Source organism: Lissotriton helveticus, chromosome 1_1, assembly GCF_964261635.1.
Source record: "Lissotriton helveticus chromosome 1_1, aLisHel1.1, whole genome shotgun sequence".
Lineage (NCBI taxonomy): Eukaryota > Metazoa > Chordata > Amphibia > Caudata > Salamandridae > Lissotriton > Lissotriton helveticus.
Window position 1 is genome coordinate 1666786218 of NC_136057.1, and position 17472 is coordinate 1666803689.

Consider the following 17472-nt stretch of genomic DNA (forward strand, 5'->3'; position numbering starts at 1 on the left):
AGAAAAGAGTACGTTTCTGTCCGGAGATTCAAATCTTTCCTAGGGATGATCTCTTCGTGCATCCCTCTCACTCCAAACTGTCGTCTGAGGATGAGACCATTACAAGAGGAGCTCAGTCACCAATGGGTGCAGGTATCGGGGTCCTTCGAGGATCTCATTACACTGACGCCTCGAATGAAGGACACAATCCGGTGGTGGAGTCAGGCACGCAACCTACAAATCGGCTGTGCCTTCCTCGCAGAGGTCCCAAGATTCATCTTGACCACGGATGCCTCCCTAGAAGGTTGGGGCGCTCACCTTCAAGGGATGACGATCAGCGGCAAATGGGACGCTCAACAAAAGAAATGGCACATCAATCTGCTGGAGTTACGAGCCATTTTCCTCGCCCTAAAATCCTTTCTGGCAATCCTACAAGGCTCCACAGTGTTGATTCGAACAGACAACACAACGAGCATGCATTACCTGAACAAGCAGGGGGGCACAAGATCAGCCCGGTTGTCTCAACAGGCTCAAGAGATCTGGACTTGGGCTCTGGATCACGACATCAACTTGTCAGCGGTGCATGTTCCGGGAGTAGCCAATGTATTGGCAGATTCGCTGAGCAGATCCAAGAACAGCACTCACGAATGGGAACTGCATCAGCCGGCGCTGGATCGGATCTTCCAGAGATGGGGTCTCCCCGATCTGGACCTGTTTGCAACTTCTCAGAACAAGAAATGTACTCACTTTGCGAGCTGGATTCCCCACAGGAACTCTTGCGGGGACGCTCTCTCACTCAATTGGGAACGGATCTTTGCCTACGCCTTCCCGCCAATTCCACTCATACCCAAGGTCATCAAGAAAATGAGAAAGCAACCGTGTCGAATTATCCTGATTGCTCCACGGTGGCCACGACAATATTGGTTCACGCAGCTTCTCCTTCTATCAGAATGCGAGCCAATCCAACTGCCCAGAATTCCACACCTTCTAACAATCCAAGAAGGCAAGGTGTTTCATCCAGACCCTCAATCTCTGAAATTATCGGCTTGGCTCCTCAACACCACGAATTTGCGCACTTGAACATTCCACAAGACTGTCAGGAAGTCCTGGCCAATGCTAGGGCGCCTTCCACAAACAAAACTTACAAACTAAAGTGGAAACGTTTCTGTGTTTGGTGCCAAACTATGAATTTGCATCCAATGACTGCGAAGCCAGAAGAGATATTACCCTTCTTTCTACAACTCGCTAAATCAGGTTTGGCGCACTCAACACTCAAAGTGTTCTTAGCCGCCATATCACGATACCGTCAGGACGGTAAGACTTCTCTATACTCCTCAAGGATAATACAACAATTCTTTAAAGGCTTATTTCGTATGTTTCCACCTGTACGCCGGCCACCTCCATCTTGGCATTTAAATATAGTCCTAGCACAGCTTCTTCGCCATCCCTTTGAGCCTATTCATAAGGTCGATCTCAAGTTCATCACTTGGAAGGTTGCATTGCTGCTGGCACTAACATCAGCCAGACGAGTGAGTGACATGCAAGCATTCACCATTAAGCCACCATTCTTGCAATTCACACCTGACTCTGTGGTACTACGCACCAACCCGAAGTACATGCCCAAAGTCCCATCGGATTTCCATCTCAATGAGCCTGTGATACTTAAGACATTTTTTCCCAATCCGCAGTCACCAGCTGAGCGGACTTTACACACATTAGACATTAAGAGATGCCTTAAATTTTATCTTTCAAAAACAGCTGCCATCAGGAAGACGGATCAGCTATTCGTGGCATATGGTAGACCAAGACAAGGGTGTGCTGTTTCAAAACAGACTATAGCCAGGTGGGTCTCATCCACGATAGGGTTATGCCATCAACAAGCAGGTAAACCCTTACAGACCTTACCTAGAGCCCATTCTACAAGAGCAGTCTCCTCTTCAACTGCGCTATTTGCTGGTGTGCCTCTCCCGCATATTTGCAGAGCAGCAACATGGTCCAGCAGGCACACATTCACGAGGCATTACTGTCTGGATTCTTCAAGCGACACCGATGCCTCGGTGGGGAGAGCAGTCCTGCGAAATCTGTTTCAGTAAGGTGAGCCTCTGGTGTTCTCTCCCACCTCCTTTCCGCTCTTTACGCTTTCTTATGATGTTGCATTGCTTTCTGTTTATGCATGATAACTATGTTTTGGCGTATAAGAGCGACATATTATGTTACTGCTAACTACTCGGATTCAGGCATGTGAATCTATGAAAGACACCCCAAATACTGGAGAAGAACAATAGTTACTTACCTGTAATCTGTGGTTCTCCAGTATTGGTGTCTTTCATAGATTCACATGCACCCACCCACCTCCCCTCAGAGTCTCACCCAGACTGTTATGATATAGCTCTATATACTCTGGTACACTCCAGTGCTACAAAAATCTGACAGCCTGGGTCTCTGGGGAGAATACCTAGGTGGGAGCTGTGGCCTTATTGGCTGCAGTTTGGTCTAACATAATGACTTGGATGGTCACTAATGTGGAAGTTTTTCATTGGTAGCTGAGGCTACTTCACTTCCTGGTTTATTGTAACTGTTATTTGCTATGTACAAATGGCTTATTACTACTTTTTTATATACCGTGGGACTCCTACTCCGACGACGGGGAATGATTCAGGCATGTGAATCTATGAAAGACACCAATACTGGAGAACCACAGATTACAGGTAAGTAACTATTGTTCTTCTTTCTTTTTCCGCGACAGCCTAGCGCAGATCCGGAGAGAGCTTGCCCCTTAGTCATTTATCGGCTAAACTTTTTTTGACTTTTGTCGAACCAATTTTTTCCTGAGCCTTCAACTCCTGGTGCGCGAGGGATGTCCCATTGTCGGACCAGATTCAAGCCCTGTGACTCCTATCACAAGCTGATTTCCATGACGGATCCGCACCTCGTGTGCCATTGGTGCCTGGAGCGCGAACATGACCCAAAGCCGTGCTCCGACTGTTGGGCCATGAAGTCTTTGCGGGAGCGGTCCCAAAAGCTTTTGTAGGCTCGGCAGTCGGCTCCGCGTCGGACATGGTCTCGCTCAAGGGAAGGTCTCGAGACTGGTTGAGGAGCCGTCACACCTCGTCTTAAGTCTTCGCACTCCTCAAGTAAATCGAAGCACAAGAAGAAGACGAAGAAGCAATGTCGATCTTTGCCTTGCCCCGTCAGTCAGCTGACGCGGGACCCGGATCCTCGTCGCTCTAAGGCTCCGTCTTTGGCACCTGACTCGGGGGTGACTCCAAGCTTCCCCCCCGTTTCCGGGAGCCTGGGCATCCCCTGCCCAGCTTCGTATATGTTCTACGAAGCCCTCCACCGTGTGTTTGGGCAGCCCGACTCTGCTGGTGTGCCTTTGGGCCCTGCTGAGCCGATTGGGGTCCCTGTGCTTTCGATGTCCCAGTGCCGGAGGCTCTCCATGGATCCAGGCCTGGATCTGGATCGACGCCGGTTGACCTTATACTATCATCCCCGACGATGCCCCCAGCCGTGCCCCCGGGCGACGCCATCCCCATCCTCATCCCCGAGATGGACCCGGAGCAGGATCATCATCAACCGACGTTGAATCCGACACCCGAGGGTACTTTTGTTCCCTTGTTCATCCCAGGTGTTCCCTATCGCCCTGATGGTGGTGATGAGGACTGGGTGGGGTTGATGGACCCTTTAATAGACCAGCTGGAAGAACCGGACTGGAGAGAGGAATTGGGTGACGCCAGTGGTCTGGATACCTCCCTAGACTTTGGCATGCTTTCTCCTTCTACCGTGACTACTGAGGAGGGAGCGTCCTATGCAGTGGTGGTGCGTAGGGCAGCCAAGACTTTGGGCCTAGAGCTCCCTACAGTGACAGTCAGAATTAACCTCCTGACAGAGGTGCTTCAGCCGGTGGCAACTTCTCTGAACCCCTCTTGCCCTTCAATGAAGCCCTCACGGACATCCTTCTGGGCACTTGGTCCTAGCCCAGCACAGGGGCTCCTGCGGAACGGACGATTGCCTGCCGCCACTGCCCAGCTCCGGGCGATCCCATTTTCCTCACCCAACACCCTTCCTCAAGGAGCTTGGTGGTCCAAGCCTCTTCTTCCGAGGGCGCATTCCCTTCTGCACCCCCGGATAGGGAATCCAAGAAGTTGGATCATCTTCGGAAGCGCATGTTCTCTTCCTCCAACTTGGCGCTGCGGACTGTGAATACTGCATGCTTCTCGGGCTGCTATACCCATACAGTCTGGATACGGTTGCGCAAGTGAGACCTCAGTGCCCGGAGAAGGCCCTGCCTGTTCTCTCCCAGGCAGTGGCGTATGGGAGAGAGGCAGCAAAATTCACAACCCGCTGTGGACTGGATACTACCGAGACTCTGGTCAGAACGATTGCCACGCCGGTAGCCCTTTGGCAGTACTCCTGGTTGAGGACGTCTGGTTTTTCGGGGGATGTTCAGTAAACCTTGCTGGACTTGCCCTTCGATGGTCATCGTCTTTTTGGTGGCAAGGCAGACTCAGCACTGGAGCGCTTTAAGGATTCTCAGGCTACGGCCAGATCCTTGGGCTTTGATGCGTCCTCACGGGTCTGGGAACCAGCGGGTGGGTCGGTCCACGCTCAACCCCCCTGCAGCAGCCTCCAAACCCTCCTAGTCTGACCTTTCAGTCCCATCAGTGGCCTGTGAGTGGCAGGATTCGCCATCACCTCCCCCACTAGCAATGCATCATGTCAGACAGGTGGGTTTTGCAGATTGTCCGAAGGGGCTACTCCCTCCCCTTCGAGACTACCCCTCTCTCCATGCCACCGCCTTTCGGTTGCATGTCGAAGGATCACTTGGTGCTTCTCCGCTAGGAAGTCTCCGCTATTTTGGTCAAGGGAGCTATCAAGCTTGTCCCGGCGCCAGAAGTAGGTTGTGGTTGGTAATCCCACTACTTTCTGAAGGACAAAGGCCTGCGTCCTATCTTTGACCTCATGGTCCTCAGCCGCCTCCTCCGGAAGGAGAAGTTCAAAATGCTAACCTTGGCTCAGGTACTCTCTGCCCTGGACCCCAGATACTGGATGGTGGCGGTGGACTTGCAGGATGCCTTTGTCCCCATTCCCGTCCTGACAGCCCACAGACGTTACCTGCGGATCTTGCTATGCCACAATCATTTTCAGTTCACCGTGCTCCTCTTTGGCAAGAGCAGTGCCCCTCGGGTGTACACGAAAGTGATGGCGGTGGTCGCAGCTCATCTGCATAGATCATGGGTTCCAGTCTTCCCCCATCTCGACGACTGGCTGTTGAAGGCAGGCTCGCCCCAGGCTGTTGTCTCCAACTTCCAGACTACGGTGGGCCTCAAGCAGTCGCTGGGTTCACTATCAATGTGCCGAAGTCACACTTGACTCCCTCTCAGTCGCTCCCTCTCTTCTGAGCTGTTCTGGACACGGTGCAGTTTCGGGCCTATCCTCCCGAGCCACGAGTCAGCGATAATCAGGTTAAACGGAGATGCTTCCCTGCCTAAGGTTGTCACTCCTTTCCACTTGGGGCAGTCCATCACCTTACCCTCTTTCTATCTTTCCCCTCATTCTTCTAAGGAGGAGAGACACCATTGTCTGGACCTCAAGAGTGCAGTCAGCTTCTACTTGGACAGAACCAAGGACTTCAGGCTGGACGATCAACTCTTGATAGGTTATATGGGTGAGATGAAGGGTAAGGCTGTCCACAAAAGAACGCTGTCCAGGTTGATTATCCTGTGCATCAAGATCAGCTACACCTTAGCCAAGAAGGAGCTTCCTTAAGGTATTTATGCTCATTCTACTAGAGCTAAGTCTTCTTTCTTCTTGGGCTTTGGCTAGCGGTGTCCCTGTGACTGACATCTGCAAGGCAGTAACTTGGGTCTCCATCCACATTTTTGCAAAGCATTATTGCTTGGACTTGGAAGTGAGGAGGAATGCCCATTTTGCTTGTGCTGTGTTACAGGATTTTATGGTATAGGCGTGCAGGCACCCTTCTCCGGGTGCAGGACTGCTTGGGTATTCAATTCAAAAGGTGAGGAATCCACAGGCAGATGTATCCATCAGAAGAATAATTTACTTACCTTCAGTAATGCTTTTTCTGCTTGTGGATTCCTTACTGACCCACACGTCTCCCAGTTGCCTGTCTGCTTATACTGAAAATTAATTAATTTGTATTTTATGTGATTGATTGCTTGGATTACGGAGTTAATTGAAATTAGGAAATGTCTATGATGTAGAATTTCCATATTTGGTTGTGTTTTGTATACCTGTGAGAAGGTTGTTAGTTCACTGGTTTCGCCTTGAAGGAACAGAAAAAATGGGTGGAACTGACGTCAGCATGCCAACGAGGACTTCTTATGGCTCGGATGACGTCATGCAGAGTCGCATGCAGAGCCATTCTATTATGACTCCCTGGTCAACGTGGGAAAGCTGAGGAAAAAAAAAGTTACTGTGGAATGCTGCGCATTGGCTAACTCAAAGGATGAGGAATCCACAGGCAGATACTGTATCCACCAGAAAAAGCATTACCGAAGGTAAGTAACTTGTTCATATAAGTGTGTTTGTGTGTGTATATATTTCCGCTCCATTCCTCAAACTCTCCCAAGGAAATCCACACTCACGGGGACGTTGATAAGAGAGATTTTATTTTTCAAATGACCAGCAGCTACAGACACGTTTCGGCGAAATGCCTTTTTCGATGTTAGTGGCACCTCGGAAACTCCATGTTTTTCAACAACATAATATTGCATAAGAACATCCAGGTTAACTGCCACAGACCTATTAACTATAAAAGATATGCCACCATTGAACTCCTGGAGAACTTACGATTAGAAAGGGAGGACAACCCAACTGCCAATGAAGAAATGGCAGTGAGAGCAATAAATGTGGGAATTGATCAACAGCGAGAAGAGAGCCCTTTTAGACCCACATCAATCTTTAATCCACAAATGCCATATAATGCGATAGATGTTATTTCGAAGCTATGGTGAACGACCTTCTAAAATTTAGATTTAAAAACAAAGTAAAAACAACAACATGCAATCTATCCAGGGTGGAAAAAACAGCGCTTGAGAATTTGATGCAGGACAAAACAGTAATTATAAAACCCTCAGATAAGGGGGGGGAATGTGGTGTTACAAACCAGGGAACACTATTTTAATGAGGCTTTGCGGCAATTGTCGTATGGGAATTGCTATCAGAAAACCAACAATGAGGAGTATCAAATCAGCATTAAAGCCTATGACCAACTAATCCGGAAATGGTACAACAAAGCTATGCTGGGGCCAGAAGAACATCTGTTTTTGCGTAGTTCAACCCCCGTGATTCCCACCTTTTACCACATCCCCAAACTGCACAAAGACAGCCTACATCCACCAGGAAGGCCGATCGTATCTTCTTTGAAAGGATTAACTGAACATTTATCGATGTTTATTGATCACTTTTTGTCCTCCTTTGTGGTACAGTTAGACCCCTATGTCAAGGACTCAAAAGATTTCCTGAATAAAATCTCACATACGGTATGGGATTCTACATATCAGTTAATGGTATTGGACATCACCAGTCTCTATACCTGTATGGATCATAGAGATGGGGTGAAAGTTGTAAGGTTCTATCTAGAAAAACGGCAATTGCGGTATTCAGAACATAGTCAAATGTTGATTGAATTCCTAGAGTTCTGTCTGAACAACAACATTTTTATTTATTTTTTTGTTTGAAGAGCAACATTAGAAACAGCTGTCTGGTATGGCAATGGGCACCTGCTTCGCCCCCAGTTATGCAAACTTGTTTTCTTTGGCTGGTGGGAGGAGCCGGTGCCCAAAACCTACCAAAGTGGAGGTGAGAGGGGCACAGTAATAGAATGGCATTGATATATCGATGATTTGTTCATTGTCTGGCAGGGAACAGTGGACATGGCCCTTGGATATATTGATCTTTTAAACATCAATGATGTGAACTTGCACTTCTCGGGTACAGTGAGTCCAGTGTCAGTGGACTACCTGGACCTGAGAGTGTTTCTGGAGGACGGTAGAATCCAGACAGCTTTATACCGCAAACCAACTGCTTGAAACTCCATACTATTTGCAACCAGCAGTCACCCCCCCAAACTCATACAAAGTATACCATACGGCGAACTTCTTCGACTAAAAAGAAATAGCTCTATGGAGAAGGACTTTGAGGCGGCGACCTCAAAGAGTATAGCCAGGTTTACTGTAAGAGGATATAATCCCATTGAACTTAATGCCACATTGAGAAGAGTTAGAGGGATTTCAAGAGAGAAATTGTTGACCAACAAGGAACCACAAAAGATAAAGAAAAAGGGTAAATTCAGGATGGTTACCCCTTATTCAGCAGAAGCCAATTATTTAAAAAAGATGCTGAAAAAGAATTGGCATATTTTAAAAGCTGACAACACTATATGTGATGATATCCCCTCCTTCCCACTCATAACCTTCAAAAAGGCTAGATCACTTCGTGATATATTGGTAAGAAGTCATCTAGAAAAACTGCCACAAAAAATTAGTACTCTAAAGGAAATTATGGGTTTTTACCCATGTAGTAGGTGTAAGGCTTTTGCTAACAGCAGAAGGGTCCTTTCGTATACTATACCAGACATAGGGAGGGTTAAGAAAATAACCAAGTTCATAACATGCAGCACGCCTTATGCGGTATACTGCCTGGTATGCCCATGTGGGCTACGTTATATAGGCAGTACAGTTCATCAATTAAAAATTAGGATCCTGGAACACCTAAGGGCCATTGATAAGGTAGCCCAGGCATACCCTGTGGCCCGTCATTTCGCAGAAAAACACCGCAGTGACCGCAACCCATTGCAGTTTTTTGGTTTAGATTTTGTTTCTTTAAATGTCAGAGGGGGTGACAGGGTATGCAAATTGTGAAGACTCGAATCCCGTTACATAATAGATTTACTCACAAAATACCCACGAAGTTTAAATAGTGGGAAGGAATTAGCGGTACATATAGGTTCATAAATTTTGCATTGCGCTGAAAACTGTAAAAAAACATTGTTGAAGAAGTATGAGGAAATAGGGGGAGCCCTGTTTACCTAGGTTTATTCATGAACATGATTGATGCACCGCCTGTTGAAATAAGTTATGATGAAGTAAGAAAGAAAAATGTAACATTAATGAAATACCTCATGATTTATGACGTGAATTCAGAATGACTTTTGATTGTTTTTATGCATGATTTACAGTGAGAGGACATAAGCCGATCCACGGCCAGATAATGGAATGATGAATACTATGAAATTAACTATATTTACGGTTAGACTTGCATAACTAAAGCACTAGTGAGCCGATTCGCGGCGGGATCGTAATTGTGCTTTGGAGCTGTTTGCTGAAAATAGCAAACATTCGGCATACCGATAGACGGTTATAATGTGAATTGCAAGGAATGATGATATTTCATTTGTATTCACGATACGTTTCATAATAAGAAATGTTTTATCATATATATATATAAATAGAGCCCAAGGGAAATATTTCCTGAATATAAAGTTATACAATATGTAGATGCAGTGGAGAATTTTACTGTGTTAAAATGACGTCAATATTAGAGGATTGCCGCGAGTCCTGTCATTGTTTCCATGCAATATTGTGTTGTTGAAAAACATGGCGTTTCCGAGGTGCCACTAAACATCGAAAAAGGCATTTTGCCGAAACGTGTCTGTTGCTGCTGGTCTTTTGAAAAATAAAATCTATCTTATCAAAGTCCCCGCGAGTGTGGATTTCCTTGGGAGAGTTCGAAGAATAGAGCGGAAATAATTTTGCGGTGTCCACAAACGCAAGTCTGCACCCGCCTGCAAGTGCCCCACTGTAATTGTGGAATTGGAGCGCAGGAATTGGAATTGGAATTGGAATCAGGATATATATATATATATATATATATATATATATATATATATATATATATATAAAAATAAATATTTTTTTGCAATATACTGGCGATGAGTCTGTCATGTTGGTGCCACCCATGAATCTGATGCTGGGGGAGTGGATCTCTTGGTGACTCAAGAGCTCCCTGATCCAGAAGAATATGCTGAATGTATTCAAGTAAAACTTCTCTTGCTGTTACAGCTGCCTCAGGAGATATGCAGGCATATCAGATTCGGAGCTCCTCAACCACTTCCACCCTTCCGCAAACAGTAGTGATGACTTCGCCTGTCTCACTTGGTTCTCCGTCAACCAAAACAGATGATCCACAGCTGAAACGAGAAATACGTCTAATGAAAAACAGGTATATTGTTCTTATTTGTTGTGGAATTAAGCTTTTTTAAATTTCGCAACGTATAACCTTTTTTACATTTTAATCTATATATCTTTAGTCCAGTTATTTAGTGGTTATCTGGATTGAAAGCATTACTGTTGATTAATTTCATCCTGTATGGAACTTTCTGGACACCTACATTAGAAACGTGGCCTACAAATAGTAACCTCAGTTCGCCTGGGATGCGGAAGCAAGGGTAGGAAGGTCAGGGTAGAGGAGGATTGTTCAGGATGCAGGGGAAACTGTTGCTCTTACACCATACATAACTGACGGGTTTAGTCAGTCTTGGGTCATGCAAACTAATATTTTCGTTTACGAAGGAATCTTCCAAATGTATAGTACGCATGCGCATTAACAGTCCCAAGACAATTCTTAACCATTAAATCTTCCCAATGTTCATTTGCTTTGCCGCCCTTCCTGGGTTTTAGTGGTGGAGTTTGTAGAAGGCTGTCTTAAATGGTTATTTCCATCTAAATAGACAGTCCTGCGACTCAAGGAAAACTATAACACCATATCCGCTCTCATTAATGTTTTATGAATTTTTGGACAGTGAACCTTGAAAGTAAACCTGTTTTGCTGGTATTACAAGTAAATGGGCAATGAGGCAAGTAGCTATTTCAAGCCTGAAAAATAGCATATCCAGAAAATAGAATGAGTTCAAGCGAGCATAAATTTCAAAGATTAAACACTCATTGAAACCGTTTGTAAATGTTAACTTGCATTTTTATAGTTTTAATGATATAATAATGTAATAGCACCACAGGCCTAGTCAACCTTCCAAACAAAAAAGACATCTCTGATATTTCTTCTTACACCTTTTAACTCTGGATATATAACAAAGTTGGATCAACCCTTGCACTGTAACATAATGTTGCTCCTATAAAGATATTTACACAGCTACTGATTCTGCTACATCTATTCTTTGTTTCAGTCAAGCATGCACAGGTATTGAATGTGCCATCCTGTATAGGTTTGAGGAATGTTTAATACAATCAATCAATCACTTTATTTCACCAGTACAAAAGAACAGCATAAAAAGTATACTGCATAGAATATACAATCATTAAAAGTTTAAAATATGAATGTTTAATCCATTGATGCATTTTCTGTACTCTCCTACTTTTGATGCACACAACAATGCTGCCTTTGCTGTACCTGCGAAGCTCGCACTGGTGATGACTTTGCTTTATGTGTCTTGTTTTTGAAATAATTGCTGCTTCTACTATGTATGTATGTGAAGGATGTTCGCATTGCTGTTCCTGGACTGTGAATTGTATGTGAGTAAAGTCTTCGCTGTTGCTACTCCTAACATGCTCTCTTTGTTGTATCCGGATAGCTTGCCCTGTTGTTGGCCCCTCACAACCCTTACTCCCATTCAGTAAAGTCCTTACGGATATCTTACAATGGTCCTGTTCCAAGCTCTGCACAGGCGCTCCTTTGAATAGGACGATTGACTACCTCCATTGCCCAGCTTCTGGGGATCCCAGTTTCCTTACCCAGCACCCCACCCTGGCGGGCTTGGTGTTCCAAGACTCCTAATCTCCTATCTACCCATGTCCACTGGATAGGAAATCCAAGAGACTGGACACCTTTGGTAAGAGAATATGCCGTCCTGGCACTGCAGTTGGTGAACACCCTGTTCCTATTGGGCCAGTATTCCTACACACTTTGGGATTTGGTTACGCAAGTACTGCCAGTGGTCCTTAAGGAGGTCCAGGCCATACTCTCTTCTGGCTGTTAGCGATGGGAGGGAAGCAGCTAAGTTCACTGTCTGATGTGGACTTAACATAACTGACTTGCTGAGCAGAGCGACTGTATTGCCAGTGGCCTTGCGGCGCCAAGCCTAGCTGAGACAATCTGGCTTATTAGAGGATGTCCAGGCTTCACTCATGGACATGCCCTGCTGGAGGGCAGCTGTGGTTCTGGAACTGCAGCTCCTTTCTGTGGAGGTGTCCATCTGCCCATTAATCGGTGTACTTAATCAGTGCGAAATGGGGGTTGAGCCTGAGCTCCCCATACAGTGAAACCCTATATGATATTTTGTTGGGATCATGGGCTAAGTCTGCTACGGGGGCCACAGTGTACCGGTCTGTAGCACATAGACATCATCTGCTCCAGGGACCCAACCTACCTACTCTGGGCTGCTTTGTGGTACTAGTTGCTACAGCCTCCCCTGACATGAGCGCCTTTACTATCATACCTCCGGACAGGGAGCCTAGATGTCTCGGTACTTTTGTTCTGCATATATTTTTCTGCCACCAGTTCAGCCTTGTGTTCACTTAATACCGCTACTGTCATGCCTGGCTACTCAACTCTGGTTTTTTGGAGGCTGTTCAATCTTCCTTGGTGGACAGGCTTTTCGATGGTATACATCTGTTCGACGATCACACAGATTCTGCATTACAGTGTTTTCGGTACAGTAGGGGTGGAACAGAATCTTAACTCTGTTCTTCTATACCATCTGCCTCACTTGTTGCTCTTGTACTAGGCTTGTACGTGCGTAGTCTTCTTAATTTCTTTTACATGTAAGCCATTCAAGGGCAATGCCCATTGGCTTTTTCTCTTATCAATCTCCACCTACGTGTGGCACCAGGTGATTTGCTTCTGCCCTATGCAGGTTTTTTAAAATTATTTCTTCAACTGTCGATGACCGGTCATGGTCCCCATTAACTGGGACGTATATTGCCATTAGGCTTCCAACGACTGCTGATGCAATGTATTCTTCATTCTAAAGATGGTTTTTTCTACCCTTGTTCTATTTCTATATAGGGTATTTTGCTTGCATTGTGCGGATGCACTGTTGAATTGTTCCATGTCTTACAGGGAACATTGTCTGTATGCCATATAGGCATTCCTACATATTTTTCTGGCACTTTAGTACCCCTTATAGGGGACTTCAAATTATGTGCATTGGGTGAGATTCTGCAAGGGGGTTTCTGCTTTGTACCTGTGCCCCTTCCCTCCTTGTTTTGTTGAGTGTATTGCTCCTCACCATGTTTTTTTTCCTTACACTCTACCTGGTGTGCTTCCTTCCCTAGCAGACTCAGAGGGATGGGGCACTGTTCTTGGCCTACGGTATATTGTCTGCTCCTGGCATAGGCAGTGTTCCCTCTTACGTTCTTTCAGGGTGGTGGCATTTCTGTTTGTGCTAGCTGTCACTATGCATTTGCAAGAAGGGCGCCTGCCACCTCTGTTTCTCTCAAGGTTCCTTGTTGGAGTATCTTGAAGGTATCTTGGCTATGGGTGGATTACTCTTCTGCCCCTTTCTTTCCTGTGCCACTGCCTTAGCTGTCTTTAATCTGATTCTACCCTGCATGAAGCTGTTATTTGCTGTTCGTTTTTTGGAAGGGCCTTGTACCTTTGTTGTTACAGCAAACACTTCTATAGCAGTTCAGATACCAACCACAGCACTTAGTTACCGAACTGATTGTTCATTAGATGTCCCCTTCTACTCCTTTTTCGGGCTTCATGGCTGTATTTAGGTCTCGTGACCTACAATGCGCGCAAGCGCATTGAGGGATCGAGAATTCAAGTAGCCAAAAACATCGTCAAACCAAGGGCTTCGTTCCTGCGTTTTTCTTGAAGTTCACGTGAATCACGTGAGCAAACAAGCACGCGCATTCACGGCCAGCCCAGCACATCAAAGGGCTTCTCCTCCCCTAATTATTCATGGCCGGCCGCAGGCCGGCCGTACTTTCAGTTTGCTTCTCTTCCAGCCCAGCACATCAAAGGGCTTCTCCTCCCCTAATTATTCATGGCCGGCCGCAGGCCGGCCGTACTTTCAGTTTGCTTCTCTTGTTTTGCCGCTCCTGCACCCCGCACCACCCAGCTAATGCACAACATTGGTGACATTACACAACAGCTCGTGTTTCAGCAAGCAGTATCAGTAGATAATTGTGTCCCATACTGTACTGTCCCAACTGGATGTTATGCCCAAACTTACTCCGGCAACCCATACATTGTGAGTTAGCGTGTGGCAGAGGAAAGGGGTTGCAGTCACAAGGAGCGGAGTTATAGTAAGTGGAGTCTCAAAATCAGCGTATACCTAATGTACATCGATGTTACACACTGCACACAATTGACAATCAAGGCCAGCGTTATGAAAGCAGCAGCAGCAGATTGTTATTTAAATAGCAAACGCGGCTTGCTGTTCTTCTACTTGGTGCGCAACAGGGCAGGCCGAAACATACCAGGTCCCCTATGTGTCCTCCCCCTGCATGCACACAACACCCGCGCAGGGAAAACACGCACCCGCAGTCCATGGCTCACCTTTAAGCCTAGCGCCATGCCCACACCCGGGCTCCGCCGCCCAGAGCGTGAAGACTCCTCAAGTCCTGCCAGATGGTGTTGCCCCCGCTCGGCACAGTTCTCCCAGAAACGCCAATCGCCTCCTAACTTCTTTTGGGATCTCTCTCCGACTCTTTTCACGCAGCACACCGCCGATCAGCTGCGGCGCTCACTCCACTAACGCAGCTTCTCGTTTTCTTGTTTTCTGTCCTTGTGACAAATATCTTTTTATCTTCCTATCTGAATATTTTCATCTATCTCTGTCTGCGTCTTTATTTTTGACTGGCTTCGGCTTTTTTACCTGCATTTTTATCTGGTTGTCTTGGTTAATCTATGCAGGCTGCCTGACTGAACTGATTTTTATAACGACCTCGATGCATCAAAAAAAAAAACAGTTTTAACATTCTACTACACTAGTCAGATCTCATCGCTTGGCCAAGCTGCCCGTATATTTCTAATCTAAGAGCAGCAGAGTTGTATGGACTCGCCCTGCCCCCACCGCATGGTTCTAATATTTGACCCTTGAGGCCCGGCTGCAGCGCCCCTCCTCCCAGCACACACACACACTCCGCACCGCCCGGGCAGGGTCAAACCACATCTCTTTATCTCCCAGGTCAGGGCCCCTCGGACTCCATGAACACCTCCGCCCCCAGGGTAACATCTGCTGAACTTTAAACAAACAGACAAGACCCAGGGAGGAGCCACTACTCCACTGCGCACCCATCCCCCGCTCTCCCATTCTTCATCACTCCCCTCATCATCCTCGCTGGACATTTCTGCTGTCTTTAACTCATTACTCCTGTCCGGTTTCTCTCTAACTCGTTCTGCCTGTCTTGTCTTCAGCTTTAATTCGTCTTTCCTTCTCTCTTTCCAGGTCGTTTCCTTTATGTCTTCCATCACTCTCTCGGCTAGACCCATACTTCTTTTCTACCCTTCGGTTTCTTGTCATGCACTTTATGCCAATGCTAGGCCGAATTCACCCCCCACCCCAAATTCTTTTAAATTCCGTGTTACAAAAGACACTTGTTAAACGCACCGAGGCTAGCTGCCTCCTCGATGGTTTCTAACCAGGATTTATACCCAGATGCACGAGACAGCCACGCTCCAAACAGAGGACACTGCTCTGGGCATCTACATGGCATGATGGGGGAGCCTGGCGTCCACTGCTCCGACCCCACTGGATGCCCTGCTGCTACTGGACAGCAAGCCCAGCCAGGTAAACAAGCACTGGCGTTGCCAATAGGTCTCGCAGTAGGAAAGTTGGAGCTATTACAATTGCAAATAACAATGCCTTTTATTTTTGTTTTCATTTTAAAAACATAAAGGGCTTTGTCATTTACAAAACCAATAGCTCCAACTTTCCTATTACGAGACCTATTGGCAACGCCAGTGCTTGTTCATCTTATGTTTTCTTCTCGAACATGTGTTCCTTGAATACCATCTCTTTTGGGTTTGGTTCATAAGGAGGTTTGGTGATCCTTTTCCTTAGAGATTCTCTCAATCCTCACAGGCCATGATGAGGTTTCAACTCCCGGAGTTTGTTATACCTTTTATTCCTTATTTGGAGATTCCTTTTGTTTGCAGATTTCTGCTCTCTCTCCCTTCTATTCCTTTGGAAGATGTGAGGTATTTTCTTCTCTATAGTCGTGGAATAATAAAAGTTTTTTGCTGTGCTTACATTATACCTTCAGTACAGTTTTTCATACTGATCTTTTGTTCTCTGACCTCCTTGCCCTTGCTTTTTACACAACTGTTTACTCTGTCTTTCTCCAATGCTTCAGCCAGGTCCCCTTTTGTGTCTTATATTTTTTTTATTGGGAAGGAGACTGGTTATCTGCATAGGCCTTCTGTGTGTTGCCTTTGCTCAACTTGATCTTTTAACAGACACAGATATTAGTTTTAATTTCTCTATTCTAGCATTGTTTTTCACACCTGCTGGTTTCTTTTTCAGTTATCCCTCAGCCACTTGATTGTAGCCATTCAGTCGGTGGTGTTGTTTCATGTTCTATTGTCCTTATTTTTCTAGGGTGTGTGATATCTTACACTCCCTCTTTCCTCTTATACGGTACCATGTTGCTGATTGCCAGCTCGAAACACATTTTTACTTCATCATTGTCACATCTTCGATCCATACCCGATGTTTGTGTATAATTAGTTAAACCTTTCTATAGTCATATCTGTGATATACATATATATGTATATATGTGTGTATATATGTAGGAAGCTGTCTCTGTATATACTATACCAAAGTTAGGTATAGTGTGCACAGAGTCAAGTGGATCCCTGGAGGTATATCAGAGGCTAAATTAGATAATCACTAACAGCTCTATTTGTGGTAGTGTGGTCGAATAGTTAGGCTTACCAGAGGGTGTGTTAATCATTTATTATATCCACTCTGGGAAGAAATAATGGCACACACTCCAGTCCAATTAGGTAAGTATAAAAAAGGTATACTTAAGTCTTATTTTTAGAACCAAGCAGAACTTGGCACATATACTTCAAATGCAAGGCAGCACTTAGAAATGTAATTGTGGATGAAATAGTTACATATTTGTAGTTGCCTTCAAGCCAGTTCAGAATACGTTGAAACTACTTTGGATTACTTTTGCATTACTTTTTAGTTACATCGACTACTTGATGTGATATGCCTAGATATCACACTGTGTGTCTTATAATGCAAAGGTAAGTAAGACAATTTACGTTTCAAACACAGTTACTGTGGCTTCATACAAAAACAGGTCAACAGAACATTTTTGGGAGGAAATCCCATAACATGGGTTCTTATGGAGTCTGGGGTTAGAACTAAGGTTTCCCAAAATTCGAGGAGGCACTCAAATCGCACTACCAGCGGCACTAGGGGGCCGCCTGGTGCAATGGCCCGATGTTAGCCATTGGGGCTAGGGGGGCCTTTGATCAGTAGCTGCTGACGAG

The 17472-nt window shown here is 45.7% G+C and overlaps 1 protein-coding gene across 6 annotated transcripts in view; it reads left to right on the forward strand.

The window, feature by feature from the left end:
* The window catches only part of ATF1 (activating transcription factor 1), a 381718-nt gene that overhangs the window by 240222 nt on the left and 124024 nt on the right, over positions 1-17472 (forward strand). For all 6 annotated transcript variants that reach the window (XM_078688923.1, XM_078688922.1, XM_078688926.1 and 3 more), the window contains one exon: positions 10065-10224. In XM_078688923.1, the coding sequence (XP_078545049.1) occupies positions 10065-10224 (160 nt within the window). The remainder of the gene's footprint in view (positions 1-10064; positions 10225-17472) is intronic.